At 48.1% G+C, this 14,982-nt stretch overlaps 1 protein-coding gene and 2 pseudogenes across 1 annotated transcript; all 3 read right to left on the minus strand.

The window, feature by feature from the left end:
- Positions 1-21: 21 nt before the first annotated feature.
- Positions 22-1,133, minus strand: LOC136522337 (protein AGENET DOMAIN (AGD)-CONTAINING P1-like; annotated as a pseudogene).
- A 1,675-nt stretch (positions 1,134-2,808) lies between these two features.
- On the minus strand, positions 2,809-3,764 carry LOC136524602 (uncharacterized; annotated as a pseudogene).
- Positions 3,765-8,311: 4,547 nt separating this feature from the next.
- LOC136522254 (pentatricopeptide repeat-containing protein At4g21705, mitochondrial-like) lies at positions 8,312-14,641 on the minus strand. The gene is made up of 2 exons (XM_066516069.1): positions 14,306-14,641; positions 8,312-9,724 (listed from the first exon to the last, which is right to left on the minus strand). The coding sequence occupies exons 1-2, from the start codon at positions 14,606-14,608 to the stop codon at positions 8,540-8,542; spliced, it is 1,488 nt and encodes a 495-aa protein (XP_066372166.1). The 5' UTR covers positions 14,609-14,641; the 3' UTR covers positions 8,312-8,539.
- Positions 14,642-14,982: the final 341 nt, after the last annotated feature.

Below are 14,982 nucleotides of genomic sequence, written 5' to 3' on the forward strand. Positions count from 1 at the left end.
AAAACGGTACGGTTGATAAGTTCAAGCGAACAGGGCCTCAGGATCATGACTGTGTTGTTCATCACCATTGGATGTCACATCAACCGGTGGCCTTGGACTTTCTCCAGACACGGACAGTCTCCTCAAGTTAGATGGTCTCTTAGCACTAGCAGTCACAATCCTCCTTTCATTGGCGATCCAATCGTTCCAATTGTTTATGGGCTTAAGAAATTCCACCACCTTGGTCACCAGCCGATATTCCTTCTTGTTACCAACAATGAACTTATACTTCCACTTCCCACTGATGACCCTGTCCACCTCTCCCAACGACCACGCCCCTCTACAGTACGCCTGGACCTCACTGCCAGGCACCAGCTGCAACTCACTCTCACTGTCCCTGCAGAAATGTTCTAAAGCCGGCCTGATGAACTGTCAATGGACGTACTCCGTGGCCTTCCCCTCTCCGTAGTCCACGACGTAGCTGAGTTCGTCGACGACCCTCGCCACAGTGGCAGCGAACCAGGAGTAGCCGTAAAAGTCCCGGTGCCTCCCCACCTCGACCTTTTCCCCGACCTTGTAGACCTGGAGCTTGAAGCTGGGGGCAGCCATCGCCGCCCGCGAGGGGACCCAGTGCCCGTGGACGTAGTCACGACGGGGCCGGACGAGGTGGGGCGGGAACTCGATTGCCTCGCGGGTGATGGGGAAGCCAATGGTGACGGTGGCGGTGGCGGAGGCGCCGGGTTCAGGGTCGGGGGTGGACATGACGATGCCTGTCCACCAGCCGTCGTAGTGGAACGCCTCTACGATGTCGTAGAGGTGGAACCGCGGCGGGGACGACGACTCCGACGGGGGCGGCGGCGGCGGCGGCCGGGGACGGACTTGGATGGCCAGTACAATCTCCGTGATGGCGCTGCAGACATCATTGTCGACGAGGTGCGAGTATGTGGCGGTGTAGTCGCGGACGCGGCGGCCATTCGCGGGCGCGAAGTCGACGATCGTGGCCTCGTACCAGGAGCCGTGGAATCCTTCGCCGTCGAGGCGGACCTCGACCTCGGCGCCGCGGGGCAGGAGCAGGGGCGCGGGCGACGAGGCCGTGCTCCAGTGCTGGCTGGACCGGCTACGGCGACGGCCCGGCCGCCGGTGGCGGCGGCCATTGGGGATCAATGCGTGAGTTGGGTGTGTAGTCTGGGTTGGACTGGTGGGCTGGTACCAAGAGCAAAGAGCTGCTGGAAGTGACGGCTAGCAAGTATATAATGGGCCCGATTAAGCTTACCGAACAGGCCGAAAATCGGGATAAAGCTTAGCCCGTTAACAAGTTGAGACAGCCCAGTGGCTTGTTCTTCCTCTCTGACTATCCGCGGCTGCCAATTTTCCAATTACTGTTCTGAGTTTTTTTTGGTCAAGTACTAGTACGGTATGCGTGCATGTATATCAGTATATCATCTATTTATACACACTACTTGCTTTCATAATCACACCTGTGTGCTTGCATGTTAATTTATTCGCTATATGAGCAACCTATATGAATAATAAACACAATGAGTGAATTTATTATTCAACTAACGTGGACCAAAGTCACCTTAATTGCTGACAGATAAGGCTAAAGTAAGATTATGAAAAAATTAATTCTAATATATCATATATGAAGATATGCAATTTATATCTATATCTATATTATTTTGTATTTTTAAACCACCGCCGTAAGTTCTGTCACAACATACAAGTCATCTCTTGTAAGTCAAAATGCTCAAGTGCAAAGAGGCGCGGCAGAGATTGAACACGAGAAGAATAGAAAAAAAAATTGAATTGTGCTTTCCATTGATTGATCTCTGGTATATGGCAGTTACCTTGATGTCCCTTCGGGATGTCGGTGTTACACGGATGAATAGTAACCGCGGGATTAGATCTATGGTTAATACTAAGCCTATCCACTAATCCACTTGAAGATGGATCCCTGGGATGACATCGCCGGCTTGCGATTGGTTGATTTGGTTCTTAATGCCATCCACATAAATTATCACTAACTATCCAAATCATCTCCCACTGATGCCATGCCCAGTCGACTGCTTTTAACATATTAATGTAAGCCATCCACATCACCTCCACTAAGTACAATTACTATTTTCTCGCATTAACTATCCACATCATTTTCCACTGATATCATGTCAGTTCACTAACTTTCAACCTATTAATTCAAGTCATCTACATCATCTACACTAAGTGCAATTATTGTTCTCAGTATATAAGAATATATACGAGGTATGCTTGTAGTATACTGTATACTCTAACATAACCAACTTTTTTTTTTAAACAAGGGCTTTATTAACGGCACTTCAGTTCCGGTGCAAAATGAGGACTTGTTAAAATTCAGGTGCCTGAATTTTTTATTTCCTTTCAGACGACGATTATTGTATATATTTTGTACTAAAGTTGCAAATTTCATTCGTTGCAATTTCTATAGGGCAATCTGCAATTTTTAGTACCGACGATAAGAAATCCATTAGACAAAACCACAAACTTAACAAAATCTAATATATGTTGACATAAAGACAATTAAAAATTTCTATAGGCAGACAAGGACAAAAAAATTAATACATTATGACATAAAGGCAAATAACAAATCACAAAAATAACGATTTACTTATACTATTTGGTGGTACAAAAGTGTTACCTGAAATCATCTTAAAATTCAGACAGGAGAAGTGAGCAATAATATATGGTCAATTACTCATCCGATCCATACAGTACAAAGAGAATATATATATAACTGACACAGCTTAAAACTAAACAGCAAACACAACGAACGAATGAATGAATTTATTTATTCAACTAAACGTCGACGACCGACCACGTCACCTTCACTGAAACAGAAGCGATGTCATCAAGCTTTACTTCATTGCTGGCACATCACATCCATGCACCTTAGCTTCAAAGGAACAACAACTCTCAACGACATTGGAGACGACGCCATTGTTCTGCTCTACCGCCTTTAACTTCAGATGTATCACAGTATCCATCGAGATAGCAACCACAAACCTCCTCAAGCAACAGGGTTCAGCGACATGGCCACCAAAGAGCTGAAACTCCTTGCGTACACCAAACAGCAACGAAACAACACAGCCGAGAGAGAAATCGAAAGCACGATCATCTCCCACCTCGGATATGGCAACCTCCACCGTGGCCTCGAATCCGCAGACATCGCTCAACGACATGTCGACGGCGCCGCCGGCGTCGCCACTGATGCGGTGAGTGAACGGTTTGCCCGGCATGCGCATCCCGTCGATCAGCTGCACATCGTCTTCATCCCTGTCCCCGGTCTGGATCCTCATGTCGAACTCCAAAATGACGTAGGTGTCAAGCGCGATGCCTCTCTTGGGGCCGGTCATCTCGATGGGAGAGCCCTGCCGCGCGGGCAGGGACACGGCGATCGGATCGTCCCTGCTGCGTCTGAACACGTAGTTGAGCTTCGAGTCAACGGCGTCCCGTGTGGCGATGTACCCATACAGCTGCACCAACCCGGCCCCAGCAGCACCAGTAGTGTTCATTGGAGCTGGAGGAGCTCTAGCCAGCTTCAGCGAGAAAACCTGCAGCATGTCAAATGGCTTATGGTAGCCGCAGTCGTCGTCCGGCTCATCGTGCCAGCAGTCTGCGTTGGGCGCCGAGAACCTCATCGGCTCCACCGGTGTCTCGTCGCGGTCGGTGGGATCGAGCCAGAAGTACTCGGATTTCCAGTACCACAGATTCTTGAATATGGTGCCGTCACGGTGTCTGCTGTAGGGGATCATCCTCGCGGCCCATACACCTTCTTCTTCCTCAGCTGCGGCGGCAGTGGTGTTGGCATCGCCGTCGTCGTAGTAGTGGTTATGGCGCTGATGATCGTAGTAGTGGTCACCTTGGAATAGGTTGCTACAATGATGCTCCACGGTTGTCCGTGCAAGGAGAATCGGGAAAGCTGCTGGGTTGGAAGGGTCGTCGTCGATGCTGCCGCATCAGCGAGTCGTCCACGTCGTCGTTGTGGCGCAACAGCTGGACACCACCAGCGATTTCCTAGGGTCGACCGCGAGAGGCGCTGCATCTGCCTCTCTATCGCCTTGGTACGGTAGCCGGTGGCCTCTTCCGAATTGGCTGGGGATCGAACTGGCGGCGGCGGCGGCTTTGGCCCTGGGGTGGGTGGAGGAATGGCCGGAGGACTATAGGAAGAAGAAGAGGGCCGGGCCGGGCTTGCCAAAGGAACGCCGCCGGGCCAGGCCGTATGTATGAACTACCTGTTGTTAGGCCCACTCGACCTTTCCAGGTCCATGATTGAGTAACTCTTCTTTCAATCAGTTTCTATCATTTTTTCCTCAGCCAAACAGAGTAACAGACAATAGGTTCTGGTGAGAACAAATTACTCCTCCATTCCCACGTAAAGCTAGAAATCACTGAATCACTGTAGAATTAATTCAAACCTGCTCTCTATCCTACTCTACCAGAATCACTTCATCAGGGAATCAAGAATCTAAAGCTAAGAATAATCTATTGCCGATTCATATCCCACGGCCGTCTTGCATATAGTACCTTCGTCCTTAGTGGCGGAGCTGGATATAGGAAAAGAGGAGTCCATATGACATCAAATGGAAGCACAGGGGATCAGATTGGTATTATTTTAGCACTTAAAACAATGAGAGTAAAATGCATTGTAGGTCCTCAAACTATTGGCTCCTTCCCATCTACGTCCTCAAACTATTAAACCAACTGTCTAGGTCCCTGATCTATTTCCGCGGCACACGCACTGTCCAGATGCAGCCACGTCAGCCACATAATCCGACGTGGCCGTGCCAGAGTGGCAGATGAAGGGCGAGGTCATGCCAATTTAGCAGAAAAGCCCCCCGCCAATGTTCTGTTCATTAGTTGGTACTCCGGCCTTCTCTTCCCCAATCTTCTTCAGGCTGCTCGTCGCCTGCCGCTTGCTGCTCGCCGCCCGCAGCCGCTATCTCCGGTCCGGCCGCCCGCGCCCGCATTCTTCGGTCCGCAGCGCCTCCACGCAGTCTGCGATGTCGCTCGGCAGCTCGTCATCCGCGCAGAGGGTTGGGCCCCTGAGATTGGGCGCGCGCACTGGGCTGTCCCTTGTGCCGTGCCCTAAATGCGGCGAGGAGATCCTCGAGCTCACTTCGGGTCCAGGATCTAAGGTTCCGGGGGCCATCTTCTTCAAGTGCCGGCTCCATGAGAGAGATGCAAGTGCCGACCTCTTCAATTGTTCCCTCCCTGTTCAACAGCGATGATACTCTTGTTGTAGTCTTACTGTACAAATTGCAGGACTCTACAACTTGCCCTTGGTATTTGTTTGCCGACAAGTATGAGAAGCTGCTGATTGCCAAGGGATTGGTGGAGAAGAGAGGGACTGCTGACGCCGGCATTAGGCATGAGGATTCCATGAATGAAGTTGAGCAGATCAAGATTGCAATTGGACGCTTAGAGGGAGTAGTGGAAGCAAACAAGACTGAATTGACACATTTGCTTGCTGATGTAGTGTCTCTGAAGAATGGAAGTGATAGAGTAGCTGAAAAGCTAAGTTGGTAGACCTAGGAAATATTGTAGCAGTGTGCCTTGTAGTTGCTGCTGTTTTTCTTGTTCTGGGTGTAATAACCATGTTTTTCATGTAGAAGTGGCAGCTTAGCACCTCTACTGAACCATGTGTTCAAGTATGTTTCAGTTTACAAGCTGTAATAACCATGTTCATGTTCAATGAATGGAATATGAGTTTGTATCAATGCAAGTATGTTTCAGTTAGCTTTTATGTAATTCTCTTACACCAAATGACAGAAGTTGATAACATGGTGACATATACCAGATCACTGGAATTTCATTGTCAATTCAGTCACTGCAGTTACATATCATAGCTTAGGCCATTAGTTCTTTGACCATCAGTCACTGCAGTTACATACCATAGTTTAGGCCATTCCTTCTACCACCCTACTGTTTGCATTGCAAATGATCTATATATCTATGATCACTGCACAAAAGGCAAGCTTAGCTGCTTGACAAAAGGCAGCCATTGCTGCTGTACAAAAGAAACAGTAGCTGCTACACAAAAGTAAGACACCACATTGTCTTCACTTCTCTCCATTTGTCCCTTTCTTGGACTTGGATTTGGCCTTGGCTGCCTTCTTCTTCTTCTCTGCAGGTACCCTGCTGGCCCTCACAATCTTGGATGCTGTTGTAAGTGGCATGTGTCTTGCTGGTGGGAGATTGGAGCTGATGTAGGCACAATCTGGAATAGGTTGCCTCACTGCAGTTTGCCTCACAGCTTGGGCAGCCTGCAATAATGGGATCCAATTATTAGTCTTACAAAGGAGAAAAAAATAGTGCTAGGAGCTGGGAAGAAGGTGTTGCCTCATCTTGCAGTTGTGACACCATTGGGTTCTCCAAAGTTGACATAAGTGGTTGTGTTACACTTTCTTGCAGGTTCATCTCCTAAAGAAAGTTACAAATGAGTTTCATATAATGTCATCCAATTAAGCATTTGGTTGGTTTTGCACAAACCTGGACAGTGGCAGGTTGTTGGCTGGAATGTTGATCTGGCACAGATGGACTAGCTTTCTTCCTTGATTTTTTCACTGCTGGTTCTCCTGCTTTCTTTCTCTCACAGGTTGCTGAGTTGTGCCCAGGTTCTCCATAGTGACTACAATGCATGGTTACTCCATGTTTGGTTAGTCTTGGCCCATTTGGTCCACCAACTTCATGTGCTGCTTTCCTTCTAGCTTTAGGTGGTCTTCCAACCCTTTTTTCATACACAGGTGGTTGAACTTGTGGGTCACCAACCTTTTCCCAAGTGGACTTGTCATTGCATGGGTGAATGTAGCATCCATATGCCTTCTTAAAAGCTTCAGTAGAGTAACACCAAGGCAGCACTGACTCCTCAGGTATCCTCTCATGCCTCAAGCAAGAAATTGCATGACTGCAGGGTATACCTGTCAAGCTCCACCTCTTGCAATCGCAATGCCTTCCTCCAATGTCTACATTAAATTGCCACTCCCTGTCATGAGCCTCAAATACACCACTCCCACTTGGAATTACATAGCATGTGTTGGCCATCTCTGCATGTCTTGCCAATTTCTTCCTGATCTTTGGACAGATTAGCATCCCTCCCCATTTCTCTTGCACTTCTTTTTTGTTTGTTGTAGTGCCTGGCCATGAGCTGTCCCTTGATCCTTTGCAGCATGCTTAAGATAGGAAGTTCTCTAGCTTCTAAAATGTACCTGTTAAACACTTCACAGGTATTGTTCAGCAAAATATCACATTTTGGGTACTCACTAAAAAAATGCCCTAACCCAAGTGTTTGGGGCCATTTTCTCTAACCAAGCATGGGCATCTTTGTTGAGTAGTTTCATTTTGTCCATCTCTTGATTCCATCTTGGCACTGTACTTGCCCTTGCACAAGCCCAAAGCTGATTCTTCAGGTTTTCCCCTTTGAACTGCCCCTAGAAGTTGGAGTAGAGGTGCCTAACACAAAACCTATGTTCAGAGTCAGGAAAGGTTTGTTGAACATCAGGGATTAAACTATGGTCAGGCCCTAAAGAACGAAAAACAAGCCTAAAATTAAGCACCGAATCGGAGCATATCAAGCAAGCCTACCAGACCAACTACTACGCCTCCAAATTGATCTGGCACAGATAGCATTGAGTATAGGATACAACTCTAGGGCACTTACCATAGGTTGGAGCCAGCTCCCCTTTCAATCGTCGACGCCCTGCCATGGTGCCGCCGCGCCGCAATTTGTGCGGCCGGGCGGCACCCACCGCGGAGCTCGTTGACACCGACGTTGGTGGGGCCGCGAGTTCGCTGCAGCCCCGGCCCGCCCTCGTGATCTCTCCCTGCCCGCGAGTTCGCCGCCGCCCTAGCCCGCCCTTGCCTTCTCTCGGCTGACAGAGATTGGGGGAGAGGGTGGCTGCAGTTGAAAGTAAGGAAGACAACGTTCGCAGGGGGGGTTTGATAAAATGCGATGACCTCGCCCTTCATCTGCCACTCTGGCACGGCCACGTCGGATTATGTGGGCTGACGTGGCTGTATCTGGACCGTGCGTGTGCCATGGAAATAGATCAGGGACCTAGATAGTTGGTTTAATAGTTTGAGGACGTAGATGGGAAGAAGCCAATAGTTTGAGGACCTACAGTGCATTTTACTCAAACAATGAAGTACTCCTATACTAAAGTAATACCACTAGTGTTTAGTTTGGTGAGTCTGTAACGCAAATGGGAAATCAAATTACAGGTTAATCGGAGGTGGGATGGATGATTGCGGCCTTCGGTTGCCGCAACCAGCCATGTGCACCTCCTGCCATCATGATCTCCGCCAAGGAGCTTATGCGGCCACGGCACCGGCCTCCAAGATGAACCAGGCTTGCTTTCCTGAGTCTATCCCGTCGATGCCTACGCCGTGATCTGATTACGACAAAACAAAATGGCGAACGAAACACCACCTTAACACTTAGATATAATAATCAATAATTATTAACCTAATTTACTACAACGAGTATATGATCAGACAGCAGTACTGAAGAACGGTTTCACTGACAATCAGCTCAGGCAATAGTATCCTCACGAGGAGCTCCCGTTGCTTCTACAACTTTCTTTTCTACTCTCCCACGAGCCCTTGACAAAGCCTCGGTCATATCAGAGTTCATTGGCACAGCAACTTTCAGCAGATCAATGAAAGCTTCGACATCCTTGACCTCCCCTTCATCTCCAAGATACTTAAGTATCATCTCAATCATCGAAGGCTCAGGGATCCAGCCAGAATTAGGGGCGTACATATAGAGGGCATTTTTGGTCAGCTCATAAGCTCTCGCGACATCACCTTTCTCCGTATAGCCACTTGCCACAATTTCCCAGCTTGTTGAAGGAGGCATCTTTCCCTTTATCAAGAAGCCGTCGAGCAGCGCCTCGGCCTTGTCCAGCAAGCCCTTTTGGCAGTACCATTTGAGCAGCACATTTGGAACTTTGAAGTGCAATTCATTTTTGCTGGACTCCCACTCTTTCAGCAAGTCTTCAGCTTCCACGATCTCATCAAGCTTCACAAGCACTGCAAGCATGTTGGTGTAGTCCGTGTTAAGATGCCTCTTACAGTTCGACATTTGCAGCGCCCATAGCCTCTTGACCTCTGATTTGTCCCCAAGGTGGCCATACAGGGAAATCAAGCGTCTATAGGCATCCAAATCCTTTTTACCCATTTTTGCCTCTGCTTTCTTTAAGGCAGAGTATGCCTTCTCCCTCAGGTCACCCTTAGTGTATTGGCTTGCCACGACAGCATAGGTATTCCAGTCAGGCTCACATTCCATCTCCTCCAGGGTGTTCTCCAACCCCAAAAAGTCAGCTCTTGTGCCATAAGAATTTATGCATATTCTGTAGCTAAAATTATCGGGAACAATCCCATTGCGCTTCATTTCTGCCATCACCAAAGGGACCCTCTCATGCTGCCCTATGTTGGTATAGAGGCTCATGAGGTTGTTGTAGGGGAGCGCGGTGAACACAAAACCCAGCTCTTTCATCTTCTGAAAATGGGCCAACGCTTTGTCGACCAAGCGTTCTCGTGCGAAGCAGTTGAGAAGTGCACCATATGGTTTCTCTGTCTTATCTTTGTCAGATAGGTTATTGAAGTAGGTCTCTGCTGCTCCAACTCCATGAATATGACCGATTAAATCCAGGTGAACAGCATGATCCTTTGGCAGAAATTTGACGTGGCCCTTGAGATTCATCCACTCAGAGACCTGTGCAAAATGAAAAGATAATGATCAATGAGGGATGCCAAGAATTCATACAAAACTGTGCATACAGCAAGTCTGCAACGCCAAGTCCTAGTAATATATGCTTCTTGCGTTCAAAAAAAGTAATATATGCTTCTTGAGGACATGTTTCACTAATCATGTGCTATGACAAAGAAGCAATGATGGACAAGCTTGTACTGAATCCTATATGTTGACCAGCATTGTGGAGACAGATAGGGGTCAGCACATAAGTGGTACCTATGACTGAAAAGCAGACCAATCTCTCTCTGGACTCCTGAATTCCTAGCGATAATTCAAGTTGCCCTCTTTGTATCAGTCCTCTCCATGTCGTTCAGAGAAGGAAAAAGTATTCACAAAAAAATATTTCATGTGATTAGCATCTCTACATAGGAATCCTGAACCAAAAGACAGGCAGCGGATCGGACCACGTCACCTGCTAACCTGCTAACCACCGGATCTGACAAATGACACGATATGAAGTGTCCGATCATGGATCGGTCGGGTCCCGAACTACTTCTCGTCCAGACGATAGCGGGCGGCGTGCCTGTTAGGCCGCGATCCCGTCTTCTCGTCTCGCTCCTTCTCGAATTGCCCATCGGCCTTGCCCACCCCAGGCTACAATCGTGCAGCCGCCCCTCCCGTCCGCGCTTTTCCCCAGTCCCCCGTGCTCCGCCCACGAACCCACTCGCACGGGTGTGGTGACCAGCGAGGCCACGCGAGGGGGACAGCAGAGGGCAGTGCGGAACAGGGCGAGCAACCTGCGTCGGGTATGGACGAGCATGGTGGCGGAGACCACGGTGTGCTGCTCCCAGCCCTCTCAGCCCCGATGTAGGCTGCGGACGAGGAGTGTACGACGCAGTTGGGGCGCCTCTCTATGGCGCAGTACTCCTCTGGCGCGCCAAGGCCACACGCACAGCTCGCGAACATGGCGCTTCCAAAGCTCCTGCGGGCCGCACATTCGAACGCCTACTCCCCTCCGCGCCCACCTGCTCCCTGCGGCGCATCATCGCCTTCTCGGCCACGACGCAGGCTGCGTGCCTCGTGTCCGAGCTCTCCCTGTGCTGGCGTGCCGCCCAGCCCTCCACCTGACGCTCCTGACGCGCCGGCGCCACTAGCCACTATCCTGGTGCTTGCGGTGGAGCTCCACAGAGGTGGCCCTCTCCCTCTGGCCTCCGCCTCTACCGCGTCGTATTTCCTTGGCCAATGTTGCCCCTACTACTCAACTCCTCTTCTGTTTTGCTACATATCCACGACTAGGAGTCCACAGAGGAGTTGGCAAGGTATGCTAGCACATGCAAGGCCTCCCCTTCATCAGTAAGGCCAGTCACAGCCATGCATATTTCTCATTGTCACCATGTTAGTATGATTAGCACATCTTGGGTGCCAAATTCAGGCTTTGAGCTAATAGGTGGTTTCTGGAGTCCGGACACCCTTGAGCTGCTCGATGAAATGCACAAGTAGACTCTGGATAGAATTTTACATATATAACTTTTTGTAGCTTGGAAGTATGGTATATTTGAACTATATGCTGGGCAAGTATGCCAAAATTGAGTTCAGACATTTTTTCTTTCTTTCTTTTATTGTGACTAGGCCAAGCAAACATTTTTTTTTCTGAATTCTGTACCTAATAGAAAACCAAGTAGCTGTACACTGGTATAGTACAGAGGCAGTTCAAATTCCAATACATGGCCTCCAATTTCCTATTTATCGCTAGTTTGTAATAGATGCTTTATCCTGACCAACAATCCAACACATGTTCTTTAGCCAGGTTAAATCAAACATAATACCAACCACCCTTGGTCATCCATGTCACCATCTGTTGAAATATTGCTTCTCTTTTTAATTTCCAAAGATATAGCAAATATCATTGTTATTCTTGCTTTGTCATAGGTTCTTAACCAATTTGATATGATCTGAAAATTTGAAGTGATTATTAACAATGTTCTCAAGCCCCAGATTTGTTACATGATTATCATATTTAATTATGCTTTTGTGCTAAGTAGTTGCCATTTATGTATCTAAATCTTCAGACTTTTACTACCTTTACTACCTCTGATAGTTGGGTTACCATTTGATATATAATACTTCTGTTGAATCAAAACTATAGAAGCTATATATATTTTTGTCAAGTGCTGGATCGGAATTTTGCAGAACAAATAGGCCACTCAAATCCTTCTACTGAGTGCAGATCCATTACTAACTCTGTGTCCTGTAAAAAACATGCATTGTGTAGTTCTTAAATTCTACAATTTACAGATAATGCAAAATTAGCTCCAGTAGAAATATTCGAATCAAGTAAGCTTCAGGCAATATTGGGAGACAGACTTGTGTCTGTTGAGGAATTATGAGTGCAGTTTACTGCTTTCTTGATCACTTCCTTGCATGATCCTCATAGCTGTATATTCTTTTTCCCCTTAATGGTAAAACTAACTACAGACCTCACATTCCACATGATATATGTTCTCTCAGTAGTATTGCTTGAAAACTATGAAATGAACTAAACTAGACCCAGGAGTAGAACCCAGCCAGTGGAGGTGCTACTAAAACATCACAACCATTAGGCTATGAGCTCGTTTTCTCATCTGTCAGTAAACCACCATCGATTGTTTTGGTGTTGTTGTCATATTTTAACCACAATCACGATTGGTGACGGAGCCAAGGCTCGTTTCTGGCACGATAACTGGCTTGATGGCGAGGCCCCCAAAAACCTCGCCCCGCACCTGTTCGAGTTGGTTGCAAGGAAAAACAGATCAGTGCAGCAAGAGCTCGACAACGGCAGATGGATGCGCTACCTAAGAAACCGTGTCAGCACCACCGAGCACATGGAGGAATTTGTCTCCCTTTGGATAAGAATCCAAGCCGTCCACCTGCAGCCAGGCGTACGAGACTCCATTATTTGGCGATGGACTGCAAATGGTTCCTATTCCACCCGCTCCACGTATAGGATTGAGTTCAAAGGATCCTATGGCATCTTCAAAAGCGACCTCATTTGGAAGGCCCAGGCGGAAAATAAATGCAAAGTCTTCGCATGGATTCTTGTGCAGGAAAAAATACTAACGGCGGAGAACCTACAGAAAAGAGGATGGCCTCACCAAGATCGCTGCGTACTGTGCAATAGCCCCTTAGAAACGTGCTTACATCTTTCCCTACTTTGCCCGTTCGCCAAGGTGGTATGGAACCAAATCCTAAACTGGGAGCACTTTGACACACACACAGCTGACTCAGTTCGACCGGGACCCCACTCGCTTGAGTTCATGGTGGGAGGAGACCGTTCCCAAGGTCACAAAAGAAGAAAGAAGGCGCTTCCACGGTTTGGTCATTTACACATGCTAGAATCTTTGGAAGGAGAGAAATCTAAGAATTTTCAGTAACGCCCAGGAATCGGCCTTGCAGGTTGCTTCAAGAATCAAGGAAGACATTGCACAAAGAAAAAGGGCTCTCGAAAGAGAAGGCTAGCGAGCTGGAGTTTGTGTTGTACCCGTGTTCTGCTACTATGTGTTTGCCACTCCTATTGGCCTACTCTGTTTTCCCTGGCGGTTGATCTATAACCTGTACATAAAACTCTTTTACTCCTTCCTTAATTGAGAGGCAGAGCTCCTGCCGTTCGTTTCAAAAAAAAAAAGATCAATAGAATGTGACACATGTCTGCATATAACTACAGAGTAAATATGAATAGGATAAACTCCATTTATATGTCTGCTTCCTTAGCTCTTAATTTTAGTTGACAGTTTTTATGTGTTTGTAGCATTACTTCTACATATTTGGGTTCAGTTCGATGGGTCGAGTGCATCCCCCGTGGGCAGCTGCAGCTCGATGTTCATGGCTGGCACATGAGGGAAACAAGGCTCTCAAATCATTATCAGCCACATTTACTGTTTCTGCCACCACCATTTGATATTAACTGAAACTCTAGATTCTCTCCAACAAAGACAACATTTCTCCTTACTACACTATCAACTCGTCAAATCACTAAATAAATTGAAACAAGTCAGCAATGTAGATTCTGTTCATGTTAAAATAAAGTCATGCGCTCTAAAAACCCTACTTAGTTTCACATCACTTCTGATGCATGGAAATCACTCATGTTACAAACAAATACTATACAAACAAAAGAAACTTACCTAAACACCACGGATCTTACCATGGCCTAAACTATCACCAGGTTTATAAGATGAGGCGTCCATTGCCCATGTTTAACAATTGTATCAATAACCGTGCGAAACCGGACGAGGTCTCTATTACTCACGCTGTCACGCATCACGGACTGGCCAAAACAGGCTGTCGTGCGGCAACGCTGCGCATAGTTTCTAGTGGTACCAATGAGTTGCATATCGCATTTTAGAAATTTCTGCATTACATTGTACTCGAGAGAAACCTACCCTCTTTCTGTAGCAGCATCACATCATACACGTACACCTCAAATGCAAATACGAAGAGACAGATAATATGGCAAGAAAAACAACAGCATCCCCCCATATCATTTCATCGAACACCTTCCACGCGCCAACGACAACAAGCAACCTAGAATGAATGGAGCAGGGCATGAAGGAGAGCCGTATCTACCTCGAGGGCCTGGCGGTGGCGGCGGCGCGTGCGCAGCTCCTTGACGATGCGTCGGAGATCAACTTCTCCGAGGCGGTTTCCGGGCCGCGCCGCCCACAGTTCAATCTCCGGCACAAGGAGTGTGCCCGGGTTGCCCAGCGGCCACAGCGTGGACCCCAGGGTCGGCGGCGGCGTTCCCTCCTCCGCGCTGTTGCTGAGATACGAGTTGGCAACGGCGCGAGAGGGCGGGACGGGGAGGAGCCCTCCGCGGCGGCCGAGGCTGAGCAGGCGGCGCGCCGCGGCGAAGAGAGAGGACGAGGCCATGGCGAACGGCTTGGCGGGTGGCAGCTTCGGCGCTTCGCGGGCACTCGCTTGCCAGGCAGTAGCCCGTGCGTGGTTTGGGCCTCTCTTCTGGGATTTGGGCTTTAGCTATTTCGGCTTTGGGCCTAGTTCTCGTCGGCCCCTCTCCTTGAATGCTCGAACGGGGAAAAAAAATGCATTCTACATCCCCTAAATTATTGGCGTAGTCTGATTTTCTTCTTGAACTAACTGATATCTTATCTGAACTCTGAAAACCACTCAAATTGCCTCCCTCTCTTGGTTTGGAGAGGATTTGAAGGCGTTTTGGTTGAGACGTGTGCTTTCGCGCGGCTGCCCTATGTTGCCATCGTGCGACACTCCTTCGCAAGGTGCAGGCC

The sequence above is a fragment of the Miscanthus floridulus genome, chromosome 18 (genome assembly GCF_019320115.1).
Source record: "Miscanthus floridulus cultivar M001 chromosome 18, ASM1932011v1, whole genome shotgun sequence".
NCBI classification, from domain to species: Eukaryota; Viridiplantae; Streptophyta; class Magnoliopsida; order Poales; family Poaceae; genus Miscanthus; species Miscanthus floridulus.

Excerpts from the sequence above, each read along its gene's own strand:
- LOC136522254 (XM_066516069.1), bottom strand. The coding sequence starts at position 14,608 with ATGGCCTCGTCCTCTCTCTTCGCCGCGGCGCGCCGCCTGCTCAGCCTC. Across the intron at positions 9,725-14,305 it reads GCCACCGCCAGGCCCTCGAG|GTCTCTGAGTGGATGAATCT; the intron begins GTAGATACGGCT and ends CATTTTGCACAG.